Genomic DNA, 23762 nt, shown 5'->3' with positions numbered 1-23762 from the left:
TTTCACACCTAAACCTTTTTGCATTGTCTCACACATGAGCTTCTGGGGGACACCTTATATCCAAACCATAACAGGTGGGACTGGTGCACCTCCATATAGGTCAGTATTTCCAAAATACATCACATTGAGACCTGAATGTTATAGGAAGCCACTTGGTAGCTATATTGGGTAATAACAGCCTCAATCAACCAGAACAGTTTCATTTTTTATCTGTTACCCTCTGCCTAAAAAAGTACCTAAAGCCACAAACTGGTTTTTGGTTTTTTCCTTGTTTATTATTGCATTTTAAGCACTATCCTAGAAAGTAGTGATCACTGTGTAATTTTTTTAAAAAATGACTTGCTTATAATACTAAAAAAAAAAAGAAAGAAAAGGGAAAAATATCCCCTGAAAAGAGGATATAATTATTTGACATATAGAGATTATTTATTCCTAGGAGTCTGAGAAAACTATGAAGCCACACATTTTCTGGTTATTCAAAGTTGGAAACAAAATACTGACCCGTTTTTGTAAATGCAAACTAAAGTCACTCTAAATACCTGTCTGGATGACCAGTTGGCTTCTTTACTGCATTTGTTATGCAAAATACAATTTATTATCAGCAACAGATAGAACATTGCTAATCCAAACACTTGAAATCCTAAATGCTCTAAAGTCTAAAACTTTTTGAGTGGTGACATGGTGCCACAAAAGGAAAATTTCACACCTGATTTGTGATGGGTTGCAGTCAAAATATAAGGGCATAATGTACAGTTTACTTAGCCTCCCCAAGAGAGAAAAACAAACAAACAAACAAACAACAACAACAAAAAACCTCTCAGTCCCCTCAGCTGCTGAAAACTTTAATGTCCACAATTATTAAAAATGTCATATAAAATTACATTCATTAAAAAACTTCTTCACAGCAAAGGAAACAATCAAGAACATGGAGAGAGAGAGCCTACAGAATGGGAGGAAGTCTTTGCCACCTGCACTTCAGATAGAGCATTAATCTCCAGGATATATGAAGAACTCAAAAAATTAATATCAAAATAAAAACAAATAACCCAATCAATAAATGGACAAAGGAACTGAACAGGCACTTCACAGAAGAAGAAATATGAATGGTTAACAAATATATGAAAAAATGTTCAATATTTCTAGTATTTAAAGAAATGTAAATTAAAAATACACTGAGATTCTATCTCACTCCAGTCAGAATGACAATTATCAAGAATACAAGTAACAGTAAATGTTGGCAAGGATGTGGGGGAAAATGTTCACTCATACATTGCTGATGGGACTGCAAATTGGTGTGATTAATTTGGACAGAAGTATAGAGATTCCTTGGAATGGAATTACCATTTGACCCATTATCCATTTCCTTAGTATATACCCAAAGGACTTAAAATTAACATATTATAGTGATGCTGCCACATCAATGTTTATAGCAGATCAAGTAACAATAACTAAACTATGAAACCAATGAAGGTGCCCTTCAACAGATGAATGGATAAAGAAAATGTATATATACATAATACAATATTACTCAGCCATAAAGAAGAATAAAATTATAGCATTTCCTGGTAAATGGATGGAACTGGAGATTATCATGCTAAGTGAAATAAGTCAATCCCCCAAAACCAAAGGCTGAATATTCTCCTTGATAGGTGGATACTAACACACGAAGTTAATTGTATTAGACAAAGGGGAATAAAGGGAAGGGAGGGTTATGGGAATGGGAAAGACAGTAGAATGTATCAGACATAACTTTCCTATGTTCATGTATGAATACATGACCAGTATAAATCATGTACAACCACAAGAATGGGATCCTAATTAGAATAAGCTATATTCCATGTATGTATAATATGTCAAAATATACTCTACTGGCATGTTTATCTAAAAAGAACAAATAAAGAATAAAATTAAAAATTTTAAAAAGATTACCTTCATTATATGTATATTATCCATTCCTATGTAACACTTAAAAGAATTTCTTGTTTAGACTTGGAATCCCATCCCTAAGATATCTCATTATGTATATGCAAATATTACAAAATCTGAAAAAAATCTGAAATTCAAAACACTTTTGATCTCAAACATTTTGGATAAGGGCTGCACAATCTAGAAATGCTAATGGCTCCAAGTGTCTATCTCTGGCTTAACTGTCTCTCTTCTTGGCCTTTAGAATCATTTTCCAATTACCCATTGGATATCTTTTATGTTCAGCAGGGATTTATGCTTAATAAATCCAACACCAAGTTCATCCTGCCCTGTCCTGAAACACATACATTTCTGAATTCCCTGTCTCATGAATGGAATCATTTTCTGCCCAACCATGAAGAAGATAACACCAAGATAAACATGTGAATTATCCTATAAGATGTCTCCTCTCCCATAACTGCTGAGTATCAAATACTACCAATTTATCCACACAATACTTGTCAAATAAATCCTATTTTCTATTTCCTTATTTGTATGTCTTTAATTCAGGCTTTCAAGTTTGTATTGTAGTAATATTCTTATTGTTTATATACATTTTTGCTATTTATTTCCAGGATTTTATGAGTTATTTTACCAAATATAGTTTGTATAACATCACAGTCATTGATAACTACTCAAGGTAAACACATGGACCTCAAAAATCCTATAAGGTATCTTGTCAGAATTTCACCTTATTGCCATAGTTTGTATGGCTCTTTATGCTCTGTTCACAGCCTAGTATTTCAATTTTCATCTGAAAATGCTTCCTCCAGCATAAGTAAAGATGTTTAAAAAAAAAAAACCAAAAAAACATGAGTCTGCCCCTTCTCAGCCACAGCTCAAGGCAGACATTGCAAATTACCCACGAACTTTTCACATGGAATAAGAATATAGATTCAGAATTCTCATCAATCGGTCATAGCTTTCAAGCAGCTACCTCATGGGAATTTGTTCATGAAATGAAGCATACTGTGTGTGACAGACCATTTATACTTTATCTCACTATAACCATACTTATAATTTCAGGAACACACTGAGTGTGTTTATGCCATCCTGCCTTTGAACATGTTGTTCCCGTTACCTGAATTCTCTTCTCCTTTTCTAATTTCCTTTCCTGCTATTCAGGTAAATTGATATTTTATCTTTCAATGTTTTTTTTCTCATGTCTCGCTTTTTCTTTGACATTTCCATGACTTTATGTCATACCTCTTCCACCCCAAGGAAACTAAACTCTTTCTCCTTTGTGCATTGTAATTGTTTACATGCTAACTACTTAACTAGACTATAAGGGAAATTTTGCTCAAAGAAAAAGTTTCAAAATGAACTCTATTTTCCTAGCACTTAATGTACTCCTTAGGGCACAGAAGTTCATAAAAAATGATTCTAAAATTATTAAAATACAAAAAAGCATACTTAAAAACCTGCCACTAGCATATCCCTCTACTCCCAATTCAGCTCCTCAGACCAATTAGTTTTAGATTTGTTAAAGAGGAGAACAAAAGCCAGTTCCAACTTCAGTCCCCATGATGACTTTACCACCAGTTTAAAAAAAGATAAATAGTTCAGTACGTCCTACAATGAATTAAAAACTGGTTAATTACCAAAGCTTTCAAGCCCCAAAAGATGAGTGGAATCCAATCTGTCAATAAGACTGTCCTTGCTCAATAACAATAGGAACTAGTTAGAAATATAACCCTAAATCCCTTTATTCTTTCTTTTCATGTCTTTAAAAAAAAGGTAACATGATATGGAAAACATTTTTAGATAAGAAAAAAAATATATGAATCCTGGGAAGGTATATATAATATGTATGTATAATGCTATGTCAACATAGAATTTTCTCATAAACTTGAGAATTATAAAACATCATTCTGAGTATTTTATATAATTACTATTTTAATAGTGATGAGAAACATACATTTGAAAAACAATATGGGTACAATATGCTTTCTCTAATGTCTCCTCTCAGAATGTGACTAGTGTGCTTGGAGGAAATCCATGTAATGTTAGACCATAAAGTTGTCAACACAGCAAGAGGATTTTCCTCACCCAATTTAAGGTTGCCAGATAATGGGTTTAAACTTGGCTATGTGGACAAATGAAGAGCTCTGTCCATATTCAGAATGATTATTGTCTTTGATTTCCTGTCCTACATCACTGACAACAATATTCTTAGGTATTAACCAGTAACACATCCTATGTTTACATATATTACAATATGGTCTTTCCCTATTTCTATTCTCCTTCTAAGACTCATACATTTTATTCTATATTATTCCCACTTTTCTTAAACCAGAAGTTGTGTTCATGTACCCCTAGAACTGCATGTAAAATATTCTACATATGTGCACATTTCCTTGGGAAATGATGCAGTTTTATTAATTTTTAAAAAGATTTTATGTTAAAAAACATGAGAAACTGCTCCAATAAAAGTTGTCTTCCTCTCAGTATTCCCTCCTGAATAATGTTCTTTTTTTTATCTGCTCTGTATGTACAACCTCTACAACTCTGAGAGTTTAATTTCCCATTTACATTTGGATGATATCCTGACACAGAGCCAACAGCTGTCATACACAAACTCACTCTTGGGTTCCAGGTCTATATTTCCAAATGTTACTGAACTGACTCCTTAAGTACATAATGAAATCCCCAAATATTGATTGAAGGCCCTCACTGCATTTGACACTCGAGAGACAAGGCAGTCTCTGCCTAAAAAGACATTTTTATGTAACTATGATTTCTGGTCACATAACATATGCTAGGAATTGTGCTAAAGATTTTACCTGCATTATGTCATCCTTACAACATCTGTGAGTTTTACAGATGAGGAAGCTAAGTTTCAGGGAGATTATATAACCTTATTACCTACTTACTCAGTCAGAAGGACTGAATTTGAATTGATTTTGTCTGTCTCTAGGGTCTGAGAGGTTTCACTGCCTCTCTCATAATAGCAATTCACAGTTGGAAGCAGCTCATTGCAATGATATACACACTATGGTAAACACAGGATCGTGTCCTACTTGGAAACCCTCTATGATATCTTTAGTCCTACTTATAATTAGGCCTCAACATACCTCTCAGTCCCCAGTTGCCAGCACATTCCCCATCTCATTTTAACATCTAGTTATACAATACAAAGGAAAATTGTTCTATGGAGGAAATGGTTAAGGTGATATTTTCTAGTTTGCTTGCTTGGCATAAGAATTAATTTGTACAGAAATGAAATTTCAGAAAAGACATAACAAAATTCAGGAAAACAGCTGGAATAAGTATGTGAAAACTAGTGACAATATGTTTGAAATAAAAGATGACAACAATTAATATTGGAGGGTGCCAATGCACCTCAATGGAAGAAAAAAAATGATCTTTTCAATGGAAGTTTTGGGAAAACTGGATAGCTGTACACACACAAAAAAAAAATAAAATTAGACCCTTACCTCACAAAATTTACAAAAATTAACACAAGGTAGATAAAATATCTAAATGTAAAAACTAGAACTATACAGCCCTTGGAAGAAAATATACTGATCTCAGATTTGACATGCTTTCTAAGATATTATAATAAAAGTATAAGCAACAAAAGATAAACTAGATAATTTGGCTTTTGTTAAAATTTAAAATTTCTGTGCTTCAAAAGATACTATCCAGAAAGTGAAAAGATAAACTACAGAATGGAAGGAAATATTTCAAATGATATATTTAAAAGTATAGGGGCTGGGGTTGTAACTTAGTGATACGGTGCTTGTCTAGCATGTATGAGGCACTGGGTTCAATCCTCAGCACCACATAGAAATAAATTAGTTAATTAACAAACAAATAAAGATATTTTTTTAGAAAGTCTAGTACCCCAAATATATTGAAGATTCCTACTACTGAATAATAAAATAACTCTACTTAAACATGGGCAAAGGATTTGAAAAAGCTCTTCTCCAAAGAAGATGTAAGAATGGGCAATAAATATGAATAGATGCTTAGGTCATTAGTCATTAGGGAGATGAAATTCAAAATCCTAATAAAATATCACTTCATACTCATTAAAATGACTTCAATACAAAAGAAAAACAATGATGAAATCTTGGCAAGGATGTAGATAAATCAAAACCCTCATATATCATTGATGGGAATGTAAAATGGAGCAGCTACTTGGAAAACAGTTTGACAGTTCCTCAAAAAGTTAGACATAGAGTTGTCATATAACCCAGCAACTTCACTCCTAGATATATATTTATGAAAATGAAAACAAAAATCCATAAAACTTGAAGATTAAGACTCATAACAGCATTATCATAATAGCTCAAAGAAGAAATGACTCAATTATCCATTAACTGATTTAATAGACAGTATGTAAACTATCAACACAATGAAATATTATTCAGTCATATAACAAAAGAATGAAGTCCTGATATGTGCTATGACATGGTTGAACTTTGAAAACATTATCATAAGTAAAAGAAGCTAATCACAAAAGTCAAATATTGTATGATTCCACTTATATGAAATTTCCTACACAGGCAAATCCATGTGAGCAAAAAGTAGATTCGGCAGTTTCCAAGAAATGACAGAGGGGGAATGTGGACTGATTGATAATTTCTATGGCATTTCTTTTGGACATGATGAAAGTATTATGGAATTAAATAATATCAATTATTTTATAACTTTGTGAATATACTGAAAACAACTGAATTGTCTCTTTTAAAATGGCAAATTTTTGTGGCACAGGAATTTTATTTACATTTTTTAAAAAATACCTGTTTCATAGGGTTAATGTAACACAAGCTGAGAGGCAGAGAACCTTTGATAAACATCAATCCTCAAATATTTAAAGAACCAAGTATAAAAGACGGCTTTTATTTAGTTTCGAAAATTTTAAATAATTAATTTTATTAGTTAATAGTATATGGAAAGTGGTTGAAAATGTAATAAAACTTTTTTTGAATACTTCCTATAGGGCTAATGACACAAAAGAAAGATATTGGACCACATTAGTCACATTTTCCTGACTAGGACAATTGCTGCTAATGTTATTACACCAAGCTGATTATATTCATTTTAAGCATCACTACCATAACACACCTAGAGATGGACACAGCACCCTATCCAACAGTTGAGTAAACTAATTACTAAATTTCTGTTATGACTATGTTGGTTGCTATGCCACATAACAGATATTTAAAAAATACAATGCAAGCACAATAATAATGTCAGTGTTTTGTATCATCATTAGTGGAGCCACTACCTGAAGCAAAAAAAAAAAAAGTTTAGTGTTATTAGAATTAAATTATGGCAGCTTATGATCTTTTCACAAATGCAATAAGTACTAGTGAGCTTTTAAATTTAAATGTAGTACAGCACACTGTTAAAGTCACCTTATGTCATAAGGAGTGTAGGCAGCTGCATTCTTGAAAAATGTACATGTTGCCCTAAAGGTTTAATGTGCCCTTGTCCAAAAGAGAATACAATATTAATATCATTCTGATGACAAGTTGATTCATTGCAAACAAAGGTAACTTAGGTGCAATAGTTTTAGGAGATCCTGTTCCCTATGTTATGCATTTCTAAGGAATAAATCTTTCTCAAGAATATCAGTTCAAAGGGTATTTAATAAGTTCATCAAAGTATAATGATGAAGAAGAAAAACCAGTGTTATACAGTTTATTGGGGGGGGCATATTCTGTAAATGCCAAAATCATAGAAGACTATTATCACACAATGATCCACAAAGTTTTAGTTTTATAAAAAATGAGAAATAAAATATAAGCACATCCAATCTCCTGAAACAATCTGTCTCATTCACATTTCCAGGTTTAAATTTGGTTCTCTTATGTTGGGCAGTCACAATACAAGGAAAAGAAACAAAAAGAAAGAAGGAATGAAGGAAGAGAGGGAAGAAGAGAGAAAAAAACAATAAAAGAGGAAAAAAAGAACAGAAGAAATAAAACAAAAACCATATGAGGAAAAACTAAAGGAAACAGACTGAGGCAGTGTATTAAAAAACAGCATTAGCAAATGTAAAATAGTTCACAGGTGACTTTTCCTTCCCAATCCAATAGCTAATGTCTGTTTTGGCAGGTTTCCAGTATATAACCAAGCTGGATAGAAAGGTCTGTATTCTCTCCAAGACTGAGATGCAGCTAGATATATAGTATACAACTTCTTTATTCTCCTTCATTCTTTAGACACTACTCTAAAAGTACTTTTACAATAATGAGTATAATAGACATTTAAAGGGAGTTTTTTTTTTTTTAATTTTTGTGGAACTAAAAATCCCTAAAATGTAAGAAATAAGATTGAGAGGGTCCCATAGGCATTTGCCACCCACATTCCCTACTCCAACTATGGCACACAAGTTGGCCCATCCTCCTGGTTCTCTGTGTGTTTGGGGGCAAGACTCATCATTTCTTCCTTCATAAGATTTCCTTGTGATTCGGGGAAGCTGCTGTGTCGAGGATGTGATCTTCCCTTCTGTCCTCCATAGCAGGTACTAGCTTTCTTTCTTTGGGAGTTGGTGGGACTCTCTCTGATGTAGTTCCAGATTGCCTGCAGGATCCAGCTGTCACCACACTCCTGCTGGGCTCTTTGCTCTATCCTATCCTGTTTCCCTCTTTCCAAAAGCACTACCTCAACCAAGCTTTTAGGAATCTGTCCTAAAACACCAAGAAAATAATGTTCCTGTCACAGACACTTTAGAAATTGTAATTGTTTCTGGAAAATATGTTTTTAAAATGTATTCATCTCAGCATATTCTTTGGGTTTGAAGTAGCTTTGTTGGCTTCTAAGATATGAGCTAAAATCACATGAAATCTGAATCAGAACTAAATATACCAGCAGAAAAATTTAAGTAATTAAATAATGTTTTCTTGTACCTTTAAACATGTTGATCAAGACTTGCTTTCACTGCCTTTAGAACTTTCCCTAATTTCCTCTCACCTTCTCAAGCCTTGTTGGCTGGGGAAATGCTTACCCTTCAGGGATTGGTTTTCACTTCTGGACCCCTGAAGTTAGCTAGGACATCCTTCTTAGGGGCTTACAGAGTGCCTCCTACTTACATCATGCTGGACTGTCACACTTCCTGGTGATTCTGAGCTCCCTCATCCCATCCTTTGCAAAAAAAAAAAAAAAAAGAAAAGAAAAGAAAAAAAGTTTTAGTTGGATAAAAAATAAAATTTACCAGGTTTAAAAAAAAAACTGGTATAAAAATATTTTCTGAAAGCTAGGCAAAGACTAGATCTTTTTTCTATGCTATCTCCATTTTCAGCATAGTGCCTACACACTGTAGGTACTGAAATATTTGTTGAATGAATGCTTCCTTTATGTCTATAAAGTGAATATTATACTGTATACTTAATGTAATATTCTGGTTTGAGTCTATAAACAAAATTACATAGATCAAAGAAATAAAATGTTTTCCCATTTTGAATTATAAGTTATATAACTTGCTATTGACACCTGAAAAAGAGACACTATTGTTGAGAAAACTTGGGAGTGACCATAGCACAAAATAAAATAACATGAATGTAATTTTTAGGACATTTAACATCAAGAATAAAATATTCAGGCTATGTTTGGAGTAAGTATATAAACTTAAAGCAACACATATTGATTAAGAACTTCATATTTCACCAGCACATTTTTCAATTACCTGTGAAACATGGATTATTAATGAAAAAAGTCATAAATGATATAAGATAAAATCTAAATTAATGTGAAAAATATATGGCACATGCAAGTATTTTTTGAGATGGATCTTATAGGATGTGTGCAATTTGAATAAATGGAGCATAAGTTTTCTCATTAAACATGAGAAAGAGTGAAGTATGGATTTGACATATGTAGTAAATCATAAGAAAATTGGTCTCATTTAAGTGGAGGACATGGGTTAGGGGATGGAAAAGATAAAAATTAGACAAATAAAGTTAGGAAGAAAGGACATTGTTGAGATAAAAGTGGCATGTTTACTGAGAACAAAGTTTCAGAACAGTGGTTCTGCTAGTATTTAAAATGAGATGGGGAAATTGGAGGTAAATCTGAAAGTTAGGAGCTATTTCATTAAAGTTAGAATTTGTCAGTAATAACAGATGAAATCATGAAATAGAGTTATATGATGGAACTTTGTACATATGGAAGTAAATAAGCTTTCATATACAGAGCACTGGAAGATTCAATGTGGTTTATTCATATATATATATATATATATACACACATATATATATATACACATATATATATACACATACATATATATGTACACACACACACATATATATATACACACATACACATACACACACGTATACATGTACAATGATATTAGAAAGTAATGAGTAATCCATGTAATTTTCTTACTTTCTAAATTCACCTACTGAGAATTGGAGATTAAAGTGAATTTAAGTAAATTGAAGTCCTGAGATATCAAAAGTTAGAAAGTTAGATATCTAATTATATACATAAATCACCAGAGAGTCTCCTGGGGGAGGGGGAAAGGATGGACCCTTTTAGGAGAGGCAGAATAAAAGAGTCTTTTCACATCTAAAGTGCATAGAAGAAGCCACAGGAAGAATGGAGACAGGAGTCAGGAGCCAGGTCAAAACGGAAAAGCAAGTCAAAAATAATTGATTGGAAGAGTTTTGGTGTCTTAGTGGTGACTGGGCACATGGGCTGTTGTAAAAGTAAAATGTCTATTGGTTCCATTGACACAACAACAAATACTTAGAAATAAGAAAGTGATAGAAGGAAAAGGAGGTTAATTTATTTCTTTATAAAGTATGAAGTAGAACACAGAACAAAACTTCTCAATCTGTTGAAAACCTTGAAGTATGTCAATTCACTTCCATTTAAAGAATTAGCCATGGTACTTCTAATTATAACCATCCCCAAAAAGTAAACAATAAGAGTAAAATATAAAGTCGAACTGGAAACTGTCCATTTCAGTGATAAGAAGTATATCCTAATGAATACAAACTCACGAATATCCATCTTTCAAAAGAGCAAGCAAAATTAAATATAGTTATTTGCTCTTCTCAAAGCCCTTGTAAGGTAAGACAGAAATTTGCTTATGTGTGTCAACCAGGGTTCAGTAGGAAACAGAATAAGCTCCAGGTATTTTAAGTAGACAGAGATTTACTACAGGGAATTAAAAGCTTATAAAATAATTAGAAAGGCTATAGATAGAGGCTCTAGTCTGGGCATCCAGGAATGTTTCCACAACCCTGTAGAATTTATTAGGGAAACTATTATTTCTGCTTCCATCAGAAGGGTGAAAAATCCAGAAGTCACTATGGTATTTACTGGAAAACACAGGGAATCATCACTGCTGTCACCCCAAGATCTTCTCAAAACCCTGCAATTAGCACTTCCATGATGGAACATATCACAAAAGCACTTACCATGCTTCTACAATCTCAGCAGAAAACAATGGAAACAGCAGGAGATGACAGCCACTTGACTTTTGCCTTGGAATCTTAACAAATGTCTCTAATTGGCTGAGCCTAATTTGCATTTGATAGTTTAATGACATGGAAATCTGGGAAATGTTTTCCAGCCTCTGCAGCACAGAAATACACACTGTAAAGATGTGAGAATGGTTACCAATTGGCCTTATCCATCACAGGAAGATTCAAAGATTTTGGAAATTTCTTATTCAAGGTCACAGAACTTGCAAGTGCTAGAGCAACAATCCGGGATTCAAAGATGTTGGCCACTTGCCCAGTGCTCTTTCCACTACATCAGTCTACAGCACTGATTACTCTCTGAAGACATTTGCCAAAGGAGACATATTTTCAAATCTTGTGCTAATTATATTTTTCACTGAAGCATTAATTCAGGCATCTGTGAATATTGTTACCTTTTAGTCTCATGTCAAACCTACTTCTTCTTCCAAACTCAGACTTAATCTTATTTTACAGTACTTACAGTTAAACCAACACTGCTAGGGTTTAATACCTTTGAGTATTTTTCTCAGCAGGATTGCTGCTTAATCCATTTAATGTCAGCACAACACAAACCTTCTTATTAAAATGGGGGAAAGGACATTATTAGAGGCTGCATTAGTGGCTTTCCTTCTCCTGGGTAAAGCTACCAATATGGCAATATTTGTACCCTTTTCTTTATCTTAATTTATCTTTTCTGCTAAGCATATACAGAAAAAATATTTAAATGTAAAGATCTGAGATGTCAAATTATCTTGAATTTTAATCATACATAAAAGAAAACCAGAATGGAGGCTCTTTCAAGCAAATCTTCCTAGATATTTAGTTTCATGCTGAAATAAAAAACACAGCATATGCAAAGAAAATACTTGAATAAAATGGAAAATTTAACGCATCAGTAATATCTGATTCATGCTCAATTACATAATAATTTCCATTTCAAATGTGATTTCAAATAACTTTGGGGAAATCTTTTACATGTACATTTAATGATCAAATATAAACATTCCTAATCTATACCTTAAAATAAAAATGTAAATTATTGCATACTTTTCTTTTTAGACTTAAGTAACAGTTCTAGGTTAAAAATTCAAGAGGTGATTAAATTCATATAAAGGAATAAAAGAAGGGCAGATACAACCACTATAAGTAGTTATGAAAGATTCATTTGCTCTTTTTAAAAAACGAAATAATGAGAGTTGTTGGCAGAAGTAAAGATAGTAGTTTTGTATTAAGAGTATACAGAAAAGAATACACAATAAACAATATATTGTTCTTAAGGATCAAATGATGAAGATCAAATTACCTAAGTCTTGTATAGTTTAGGTTATATCAATATCATAGATAGTTCTCTCTACATATTTTAGATAGAGAATTTTAAGTTTATAACATTTGGATACATTTTTAAGTCAAAAGGAACTTTTTCTATTCTGCATATAAATAGTGAAGATTGTGATTATCCCAGAGAGAAGTTTAGGGAAATTGCAAGAAAAAACAATTCAGCCTGAGGAAAATCTGAACATTCCTATTTCAGGAGCTCACCTTTTTTTTTTTTTTTTTTTTTTTACTTATAGGTGGACACAGTATCTTTATTTTATTTTTATCTGGTGCTGAGGATCGAATCCAGTGCCTCACATATGATAGATGGGTACTCTATCTCTGACCTACAAACCCAGCCCAGGACCTCACCTTTTTTATAAGGAACTAGTGTTTTCATTCCTAAAAGATATTATATACATTATACATGTGTGCATTTGTGTGTTAATATGCACACACATAAATGTGGAAATGTGTTAAAGAGATCACAAGACATAAGAAGTTTTCCTATTTTTTTATGTAGGTAATACAACCATAAGTTCAATTTAACTTTTAAATTTGAATTAGAAAATAAATAAATAAATATTACAATAGCATAACATTAATTTTTTTCTTTGAAAATTTTTCACAGTCAAGTCTACTCTATTATTTGGTAAATGGTCTGGATAGTATCATTTTACAAATAGGTCAGTATTCTATCAAAACTGATCAGAAACCATAAGCTGTAAATTCATAGAAGCTAAAGAAAACTTGATGATGATGATTTTTATATATGTGTATATACATGATTTTACCTATATGTGAATATATATATTTATACACACACACACATACACACACACACACATATAAGATCTTTCTACATGCTTTATAAATTTGCTTTAAGATGGTCTGTTATACTTAAGTGTCAAAAACATTACTTTTATTATGCTTTAAGTAGATGAAGTTTAGGTTGGGATTCTTTATATTATAAAATATTTACTTCTTCAGATACTATACTACCTCTTATCAATTGTAGAACTAATTAAAATTTATAACATTTGACATTCCTTCTGTACTTTTTTTTCTTATTCAGTATACACTAAGAATAAATTTAGAAAATATGGAAAATCAAATATTAAAGTTCTGTAGTGATAATATATTTGCCACTTATTTCTTTTCCTGAGCACAATTAATATAGAAATTAGCAATGCAGAATTTGGGCATTACTTGCTTAAAAAGTCATTGTGGGGCTGGGATTGTGGCTCAACAGTAGAGCGATCATCTCACATGTGTGGGGGGGCCCTGGGTTCGATCCTCAGCACCACATAAATAAAATAAAGGTATTGTGTCCACCTACAACTAAAATAATTTTTTTTTATAAAACAAGCCATTGCTATTACTTATAACAAAATTATCCCTTATTATTTTAGTCACTAAACTATATAGTTTCCCAATAATATTTAAACAAATTGCTAGAGACTTGACCCTTAAAATGTAATGACATCGAGAGCTTTAAATAATATAATATTTTACTTTTAGTACTGATATATTTTTCTCCTCTTTGGGAGTTTGTTAAAAGGTGAGGAAAGAGCTATTAATTTTCATCTATTCAGTACTGTTTCATGCACTGCTGGAAAAAAATGCCTTCCTTAGATAGATGGATAATGACGATACTTAGTAATAAAGACTGAAAGCTTCTGTGTCTGAAAACCACAACCTCCTTTATTATTGTTTAATACCTTGAATATGAACAAACTGACTTTTTAATCTGCTGTATCTAAGTCTGTTTCCTTTATTAATTTTTCATGCAGGGCATGTTTATAGATACTTCAGGAAATTCTTTCAATGTCAACATTTCATGCCCTAAAATAGACAAATTCTATAATTGAAACAAAATGGTTTGGGGGATTGTGTTATCCTATACTGACTTCCATTTTCTCATCATTTTGTTAATGTAGTTTTTGCTGAAGTTAACATTTGTTTCTGCTCTTCGAGAGTAACTCAAAAGAGTCAAAGTTTGCATTTTATTTCTTTTGTATATTTTATATATACAGTCAAAGCACTTAAGCATTTGGATTGGTGTTTTTCTAAAAGCAGGTATCTTGGCTTTTTTTTCTGGTGCTTTGCTTTAAAATGTCATATACAAAGTTCGGCATAGATATGAGCTTTAACAACGTGTATTTAAATAATTAAATAATAAAGAAAAAAAATGATATACAAATAGCTAAAAAATGAAATATTTAAAAAAACTGGTTTCTGGAGTTTAGACAGGAATTATAAAATAGTCTACTTATTTCTTCAGATACTACTGTACTGCAAAATAATTATTTTATTTACATGACTTTTCCTTGAAACATATTTGCTTTATGTGATTCTTTTAAAAATTATTATTATTATTACTGCAGTCATTGCTGTGCTGGGAATTGAACCCAGGGTCTCATACAGACTAGGCAAGAACTCTGCCACTAAACTCCATCTGCTACCCTATGAGATGCTTAATATAGAGACTTGGATAACCAGAATGGATTTAACCCGAAGCAGTGACTAAAAGAATGTAAGAGAGTTGTCCAAGAACTTGGAATAAATTGAATGCTTTTAATACATCTCCATTAGAACTCCTTACTTCTGTAAAGGCAGATGGGAATTCTATCTATGATCAGGCAGGAAAGTCACTCAACTAACTAAAGTCTTAAGTTTTACAAGGGAAATTCTTACAGCTTGCTTTAGGAGGGAAGGGTGGAGAACATGTTGTTTTACAGGACACTCCACCCTCAACTACATCCCCTTGATTAAATATGTAACCAGATCTCCTTTATCATTATCAATTTACCAATCAGGTAATGGCAGATTTTTCTGATGCTTGGTAAACAGTTGGACTGAGGAGGTTCTAAAGATATTACTTATAGTACCTGTTTTGCAAAACTCTAAAGTGAAAATATTGAACTTGTAGTGCAAGTTAACATTTTTTTCCCAAAAGGTTAAAAAATATTATTTTAGTATATAAATCTGATAAATCCTGACTATTTAGGTATTATAAAGTCACAGAAAAGGTCAATGATGATTATATACAAAAATATTGGATAAAGGGGAAATTTCCCATGTATAAGAATAAGCCAAAAAATTGTAAGTTATTAGAAACTATTGGTATTTTATTATTTGTAACTGACTGTATAATACAGGAAAATAATCAGCACATGCCAGGCAAATTCTTGAAATGTACAACTAGACATATATTATTCATCCCACAAATCCTACAAAATGGAAAGTGTGGCTTCTAACTTTGTTCTCAGTTTGGGTAAGTACAGAAACTTCATTTGTGTATTCTTTTATTTATCTTCGATCTCTTTTCTGCATTTCCTGAGAATAAGGATCTTCTCCAAAATAACCATGATACCACTATCAGCTTAAGAATCCTAATTCCCAGGCTACAACCCAGACAAATCAAATCATGACATATATAGAGTCTGGGCAACTCTATTTTATAAAGCTTCTATGTGATTACAGTATGCAACACAGGAGGAGAACTACTGTCTACAGATTGATTAAATTTAAGTTAAACATTTTTCAAGAAAGAACACATTGTTGGGCAGTTTTAATACGCATACAAATGCACTAGTCCTTTAAAGTTTAGCAAATTTAAAATATAGATTTGAGATCAGCCTTTCATAGTAGTTTACATTTATTTAAAATTTGAAGAAATCAAATTAATATATTTGCTCTTTTAAAAATAATTGCATTTGATCTTCATTTAGCTTACTTTAAAATGCAGAAAATATTGTTATATCTACCAAAATACATTTTCTCTATAGTTAAATGACTTTAATATAAATTATATTTATATATCTTAACAAAATGCTAATAAATCAGATATGAATCTTAGCATATGAACAAAGTTTTCTTTATAAACTTTCCCATAATCAAAAATCACATTTACTAGAAAAAGAGTTCCAGAAAGTGAAAATCAAAATTTAAACTTATTGCATATTGATATTTAAGAAAATATTCCCTAAGTAAATGAAAATATTTTTGACTATTTCTATATTTTATTGCATATCCCTGTCACGATTAAGACTAAAATCAGTCTAAAACATCTTTACAAAATTCTTCAACATCTGTTAATTACTTACTTGTGGCTTCTGATGATGATATTATTGTAGAATATCTAAGCAAGACTGCATTAAGCATTTAGAACTAGCTCTTAGATATATTTGTCTATGTTAGAGTCATCAGTGCTAGAGACAAAACAACTGATAAGTAAAGTGGTTGTTTTTAAGGAATGAATTAAAACAGCTCACAGTGAAATAATATCATTTAGACTGGAATAGAAGTCAGAAGATCTGGATTATAGGCTTTATCTCCCTGGGCCGGAAGTATCTCACCTGTTAAATGAGGGAATTAGCTATTTCAAGGTTGCAAAACTGTCTTGGTTTGTGGTATTCTTAATGTCTCAGTAATTTTTTAATGGATACAGGCTTAAAAAATTACCTAATTAGTTTCATTTACTACATAGATAGGTGCAAACTCATGTATGTCCATCCTAACAATATCGTAGTTATTTTAAACAATAATACACATATATTTAATTTTATTTCATTCTTAATGTGATGTACACCTACACTGGACTCCGTACAAGGTTTCAAATCTTCAAATCAGATTTGAAACCAGCATTTCATTTCCTCTTTCATAGTAATTTCTCCTGGTACTTGTACTTCCTCACAACTTACAGAAACCCAGCTTCATGAATATCTAAAGGAATGCATGGCTATGATTTTTAAAATATTTGACAGCATGTAGTGGTACATGCCTGTAACCCCAGTGCCTCAGGAGGCTAAGACAGGAGGACTCCAAGTTCAATACCAGCTTCAGTGATTTAGCAAGGCCCTAAGTAACTTAGTGAGCCTCTGTCTCAAAATAAAAAGAAAAATTAAGTAAATGTAAACTACTATGAGGGGAATGTGGCTCAGTGGTAAAATGCCCCTGGGTTAAATATCCCAGTACCAATAAATAAATAAATAAATAAATAAATAAATAAATAAACACTTAATATAATTATAATGTGTGATCTAAGACATGAGCATGTAATCTAGAGCATGAGTTACAAAAGAATTCTGAGACCCAGGGGTAAGGAGCTGTAGGACTGAAGAGGACGAAAAAGTGATACATTTTATGTTATCTTCCAATAACCTTCCTTCCCCGCTTCATCTACAAAATGCCTACCCCTGCTTTAGGTCTCAGCTCAAGCTTCTTCAGAGAACTTCCCCTATTTCAAATCTACCTATTAAGCATGCTCAGATAATTCATCTTGCAGCAGCTAGTACAATTGCAATTATACACTTATTTATGTAGCTATTCTCATCTCTCTTATTACAATGTGAGTTCTAAAATGACAAGAACATGTCTGATATCACCATGTATCACACAATGTCTGGTATATTACAGGTGCTAAAATATTTTGCTCATCAAAATGAATGAATGCATATATATTGGGACAGAAAAGGTTTAGCAGTTGTTTTCCTTTATTCTAGACTTATAAGTATACTTATAAGCTGATACAAGTCCTAAAACATTTAGAAACCTATAGACATATAGCTGCATCTGAAACTTCAGAAGTTAAACTCATTTCACTAATTAAAAGAATGGCATTCTCTGGGTAAGGCAGTCAAGTGTGCATGAACCCTTATCAGCAAATTGTTAAAAGGAAACAATTATATTGCTACTAAAAATTGATCAGGGAAAACTTAGCAGATTTTTATGCCACAACTATATTTTGAGAACCATGTTCTGGTTCTTTTTTTTTTTTTTTTGCCTTAAACTGAAAGCTGGCTCTCCAGGAGGATATTATTCCCTACAAGCCTTCCCAGATGGTATGTAATTATTTTCCCTTAAAATAACATAAAAAGCAATAGTTTCTAGAAAGTATCAGTTTGTATTTTTTCTTTAAATATCTTTACACTAAAAACTGGCTTTATTAACAAGCTAAGCACAATGTTAAAGGGAAGTTCATGGGGTCACTACTCAAATGAAGTGAATTCTGGAAACTTGTCTGACATTTTATTTTAATCCTGGCTGTCCAAAGATCTATTACTTAACTGAGGCTATGTCATAGAAGATAGCATAATATTACTTCTGGATAATGAAAACAGTTTTAAAGTCAAACAGAAAATAAGAGCATGAAAGCAGGTAAAGATAAGATAGATATTGACTGAATCGAATGCTAACAACTCTGAAAAGGGTAGACATTAAAAAAACTGAATGAAGATCAATTCATCGAATATAGTACATTGAATACACCATTTTTCTAATGAGGAGCTATAAGCTTCAGAATCAATAAATTATGTTTTGATGTGCATTTTTACTATGCTGGGAAGAAATTATTCTTTTATACTTTATAAAGTTCAGATAGAATAGCTCTGTATACTTATTCAGAGATAAAGAAATGGAAAAGAAGGTAAGATAGTTGACTCTGTGCCCCTGGAATTGCTAATCCACTAATCCATAAATAGTAAATTCCTGCTACATGCACTGTCTTTTGGGGATTTTTTTTTCTTTCTTTCTTTCTTTTTTTTTTTTTTTTTTTTTTTTTTTTTTTTTTTTTTGCCTTAAACTGAAAGCTGGCTCTCCAGGAGGATATTATTCCCTACAAGCCTTCCCAGATGGTATGTAATTATTTTCCCTTATGACATAGCTCAGATATAGGGTTGATGTTCACCTTCCTGTTGCCCCTACCCAGATTATTTTTACTTTATGCTCTTCTAAAATTAAAACAAAAACTATAAACTACAATATATACACTTCCTTTGTAGCACATGCTAAAATATTCTCCCATTACATCTTCATCTTTCTGATATAAATTTTACTGGTCTAGTATATCTCACTCATTATCCTTTCTTCTAGTGGCTGTAGAGGATGGTTCCTTGAACTTTATACACAGTTGATTCACCTGGAAGTACTTGTTAGATTCAGATTTTGACTTACGAAGGACACACAGATTCTGCACTTCCTATAATTCCCCATGAGAAGTTGTGGACCACTTTTAATAGAAAGCATTTAGGAAGCTATATCTTCTAATCTGTTATAGTCCTAATCTCCCATTTACACTTTGATACTCATTCCCTCCTGCTTTTATTATCAATAATCTCTATTATTCCTTCATTGCTCCTTGTCCTTCTTACATAGTAAATCTCTCCATCTCTCTCACCTGCTAAAGTATCACCCCCTGAAAACCTGGAATAAAACAAAACACCACCACCAACAATAACAACAACATCATGTTGCCCAAGCTTGTTTCCAAACTCAGGATTCTTCTGCCTCCTCTTCTCATGTGATTGGGATTATAGGTGTATGCCAGCATGCCTGGCTTCAAAACAAAACAAAACCTCAATTCCTGTCTCGTGTTTTTCCTATTCACCACTAACCACTAACCTTTTAAAAAGAACCATTTGAGGGGTTGAGGTTGTGGCTCAGCAGCAGAGCACTCACCTAGCACATGCAGGGCACTGGGTTCAATCCTCAGCACTACAAAGAAATAAAATAAATGTATTGTGTCCAAGTACAACTAAAGCAAAATATTTTTTAAAAATTTAATAAAGAAGAACCATTTGACAAAACCTATTGGTGCATGCCTGAAATCCCTTCTATACTGGAGGCTGAGGCAAGAGGATAGTATAATCAAGGCTGGCCTGGGCAACCTACTTAGATTAGCTTAAAATAAAAAGGTTTGGGAATACAGCTCTCTGATAGAACATTTGCCCAGCATGCATGAGAGCTCAATCCCTAGTACCACCTCCTCCCCACCACACACATACACAAAAGAAATCATCTGCTTGTAGGTACCATTTTCTGACATTCTGAATATCATCAATGTGCCCACTTCAATATGATAACCTAACACAGCATTCACTAAAGTCATCCATGACCTCAGGTCAAAGAGCTAAAAATGACATTTTCATTTCTCATTTTATTTAAAACAACAGTATTCATTACTGTTAACATCTACCAACATTTGTGCTTATTGTCCCTCATGACACTATATAGTTATCTTACTTTCCTGTTATCATTCTAGGAATTCTTTCTCCAATGTGTTTTGCAGGATCATAATCTTTTATGTACCATTAGATACAGAGTTCTAATATGGGGCTCTTTAATTCTTTAGGGCTCGGTTCTACTCATTCTTTTCTAGTATACATTCTTGACATTTTAATGAACATACATGACACCTCCATATTCTCTTGCCTAAGTGCAGTAACTTCTGAATTTATGTCTCCAGCTTATACCTCTTCTTTGAGCTGGTCTACTCAACATCTTCTCTTAGATGTCTCAAAGATACCTCAAACATGAGGCTTGAAGGTTAATTAATAATTTTTAACTCCACCAGATGCACAAGTCCAGAAAACCATGAATTGCATTCTTGACATATCCTTTTTCTTCACTGCCATGTATCCTCTTATCTGACATCTCCCAGGTATCTACCAAATCTTTTATATTTTCTTTATCTCCATCATCATTGCCACTCTAGTTTTGGCATTTTCATTTCTTGGCTGGGCTACTGCAGTGATTTCTTAAGAAGCCACCATCCATTTCACTTTACTTTTCCATCTTTAATCTGCTCCACAGCGTACAGATATAGTGATTTTTCTGAAATGCAATTTGATTATTTCCTCTCCCCTCTGCTCATCCTAAACTTCTTTTAGTCCTTCATACTTGCCAGGTTCCTTCTCACCAAAGGGTCATTACTTACACAGAATGCTCTTCTCCTAAGTAATCCTATTCAGACATCAACTCAATTATTGGGAAAACCTTTATTTGCCTCAATGACTAGGTAAAATTTATCCACTAGAACATAATACAGAATCATGTACTTCCCCAATACATTCATGACATTCCATATGTTCTTAACTCCTGAGGGCATTTGTTTGCTACTAATTTTCCAGTACTAGTATGATTCCTGGCACATAGTAGGTATTCTCACAATATCTTTTGAATGCATTAATGTATGGAAGGGAATGATATTGTAATAAGCTAAGGAATCCTGAATGAATTGGCATTTAATCAGGGTACTATTTTTCTATTATTATTGAGGACAGGTGGAGGGAATTGAATTGTGGATAATGCAACCAACAATAGTCAGTAGTATTTTCTAGATCCACATACAATGTAGAGGAATTTAAGAGATGATTCCTAGATGGAGTGAAGAATGAACATGGAGATCTTCAGGGTCAATGAGTTCAATTTGTTGCACTGAATTTTAGGTGACAAATTCAGAGAGTAGACCGACTTGAAGATATTTTAAAATGTAGGAATAAGTATGGTGTGAAAAATTATCTAGGAATCTTCATCTTAAATTGGTGCCCTCTGGTCTCTGTGAGCAAACATTTTCCTGTCTCTATTCACTATTGTGGTTAACATGAAGTGTCAGAACTCTTGGATCCATCCCGGATTGTTTTCTCTCATCTCCTCTTCCCTTACACTTTTCTAAAATGATCAATGTTTTCTTCACTCATCTTTAACCACTGCTATTTCCTTGCGCTTTCACCTGGACTACTTCATCAACTTCTTAACTACTCTCTTTGCAAGCATTCTTGCTCTCCAGTAATCCAGTTTGCAAATTCCTCTGAGAGTGACTTTCCAAGACCCTGTAATGGTAATGTCACTTTCCTGATTAATATCTTTAAACGACTTCCATTACCCATAGAATAAAATCAGAACTTTTCATCAAGGCTTCATCATTTTTTTTCTAGAATTTCTGAATATTATCTCCAGTTTTTCTCTTCAACTCTGTATCAGACTCTTATTCCAGCTCCTCTTCTCCAATCATACAAGACTACTTAATATCACCCAAATATCCTAAATGCTCTCATGCTTTCTTCCTAATAATAATAATAGCCAAGAAGATTCCTCCTATTCTTCAAGTCTCAACTCAAATGTGTCTTTTGGAAGCGTTCCCCACTAGAAGACTTACAGTTCCACTGGTTATCTGTAGCTCACTGAAAATCTTAGCTCTAAGTTAGCTGACTAGCCAACTCAGTATCAAATAAGTGGAATTAAGCTCACACTTGGCATATCTTGATATAATCAAAGATATATACCTAAAAAATTTTAAGCATAATTCGTTGACACCTCTTAGGTGAAAAATAGGTCTACAGGAAAAAAAACCAAAAAACAAATAAACAAACAAACAAAAAACCCTCCTTTGGACCTCATGAAGATGGCTACTGGAGGGCGTCGTTACGTCCTACGTCATCACGTGCTGGGATGAGGGTGTGACCCTAAGGGAGACGGTGGTGGGGCGGGACCCAGCAGGTGGGCGGGGCTACCAGGGATCAGGGCAGGGCGGGGCGAGGCCGGTGTGGGGTCGGGGACGCTTCTGCTATTCAGCCGGTGCGCGCGACTGCGGGAGGCTGCGTCAGGGGAGTCCACTCGACGCTTAGTCCCGGGAGCGTGCCCTGAACCGCCAGCTTAGTCCAGAATCAGGCGTGTAGCCGATCGGAAGCAAGTGGCAGCAAGGACTGGTGGCCGGAGCCTGAGCTCCGCGGGCGGGAAGCACCCAGGATCGGGGAAGCCCTGGGAGCTGCGCTGCGGCGCCTCCCTCACCCTAGGGGCAGCAGTGACGGTCACGGGGCGCGGCGCCACCGCGCGCGACCCAGGCCAGGATTCTAAACAGACGCCCAGGCTCCTCCTTCGATCGGGCCACCTCACCTTCGGGCAGCACCGCCTAGCCTCCGCGGGTGTAGACGACACCTGCGCCTCCTCGCTACGGGTCTCCGCCCCTCGCCCTTCCCCCCACAACCCCCCCTTCCTCGACTGCCAGGCCCGGGCAGCTCACCTGGACCAGCGCAGGCTGCGGGAGCTAGGCGCGAGGGGCGCGGCGCCCTAGTCACTGTCCCAGGAGGACGCAGGTGGAGCGAGCGCGGTTTCGTGGAACGTGCAGGCGGTCGCCGCCTTCCCGGTCGCCAGAGTCGGGGGGACCGGGCTGTTTGTGTCGGTAAGGAGCTGCAACCGGCTGGGCACCATGAACAGCAGCAGCGCCAACATCACCTATGCCAGTCGCAAACGGCGGAAGCCGGTGCAGAAAAC

The 23762-nt window shown here is 34.0% G+C and overlaps 1 protein-coding gene and 2 long non-coding RNA genes across 7 annotated transcripts in view; 2 read left to right on the top strand and 1 right to left on the bottom strand.

Annotated features, from left to right (window-relative positions):
- Positions 1-2422, top strand: part of LOC144375382 (uncharacterized) — a 40359-nt gene extending 37937 nt beyond the window's left edge. Inside the window, exon 3 of the long non-coding RNA XR_013435120.1 lies at positions 906-2422. This is a non-coding gene — a long non-coding RNA (uncharacterized LOC144375382). The remainder of the gene's footprint in view (positions 1-905) is intronic.
- LOC110598488 (uncharacterized) overlaps positions 1-23652 on the bottom strand; it is a 27934-nt gene extending 4282 nt beyond the window's left edge. The window contains exons 1-3 of one of the 5 annotated variants that reach the window (XR_002484326.3): positions 23512-23642; positions 20169-20204; positions 9012-9063 (exon numbers count right to left, since the gene is read on the bottom strand). This is a non-coding gene — a long non-coding RNA (uncharacterized LOC110598488). Of the gene's footprint in view, positions 1-9011; positions 9064-11348; positions 11368-16816; positions 16981-20168; positions 20205-23511 lie in introns of those variants that run through there. The other 4 variants (XR_002484324.3, XR_002484325.3, XR_013435119.1 and 1 more) reach the window with 4 other exon arrangements.
- Positions 23628-23762, top strand: part of Ahr (aryl hydrocarbon receptor) — a 44641-nt gene continuing 44506 nt past the window's right edge. Inside the window, exon 1 of the mRNA XM_005328781.5 lies at positions 23628-23762. Coding sequence (XP_005328838.1) covers positions 23698-23762 — 65 coding nt within the window. The 5' untranslated portion in view covers positions 23628-23697.

This window comes from Ictidomys tridecemlineatus, chromosome 2 (assembly GCF_052094955.1).
Source record: "Ictidomys tridecemlineatus isolate mIctTri1 chromosome 2, mIctTri1.hap1, whole genome shotgun sequence".
Lineage (NCBI taxonomy): Eukaryota > Metazoa > Chordata > Mammalia > Rodentia > Sciuridae > Ictidomys > Ictidomys tridecemlineatus.
The sequence above is the reverse complement of the archived record's forward strand: the minus strand, read 5'-3'. Positions and strand labels throughout refer to the sequence as shown.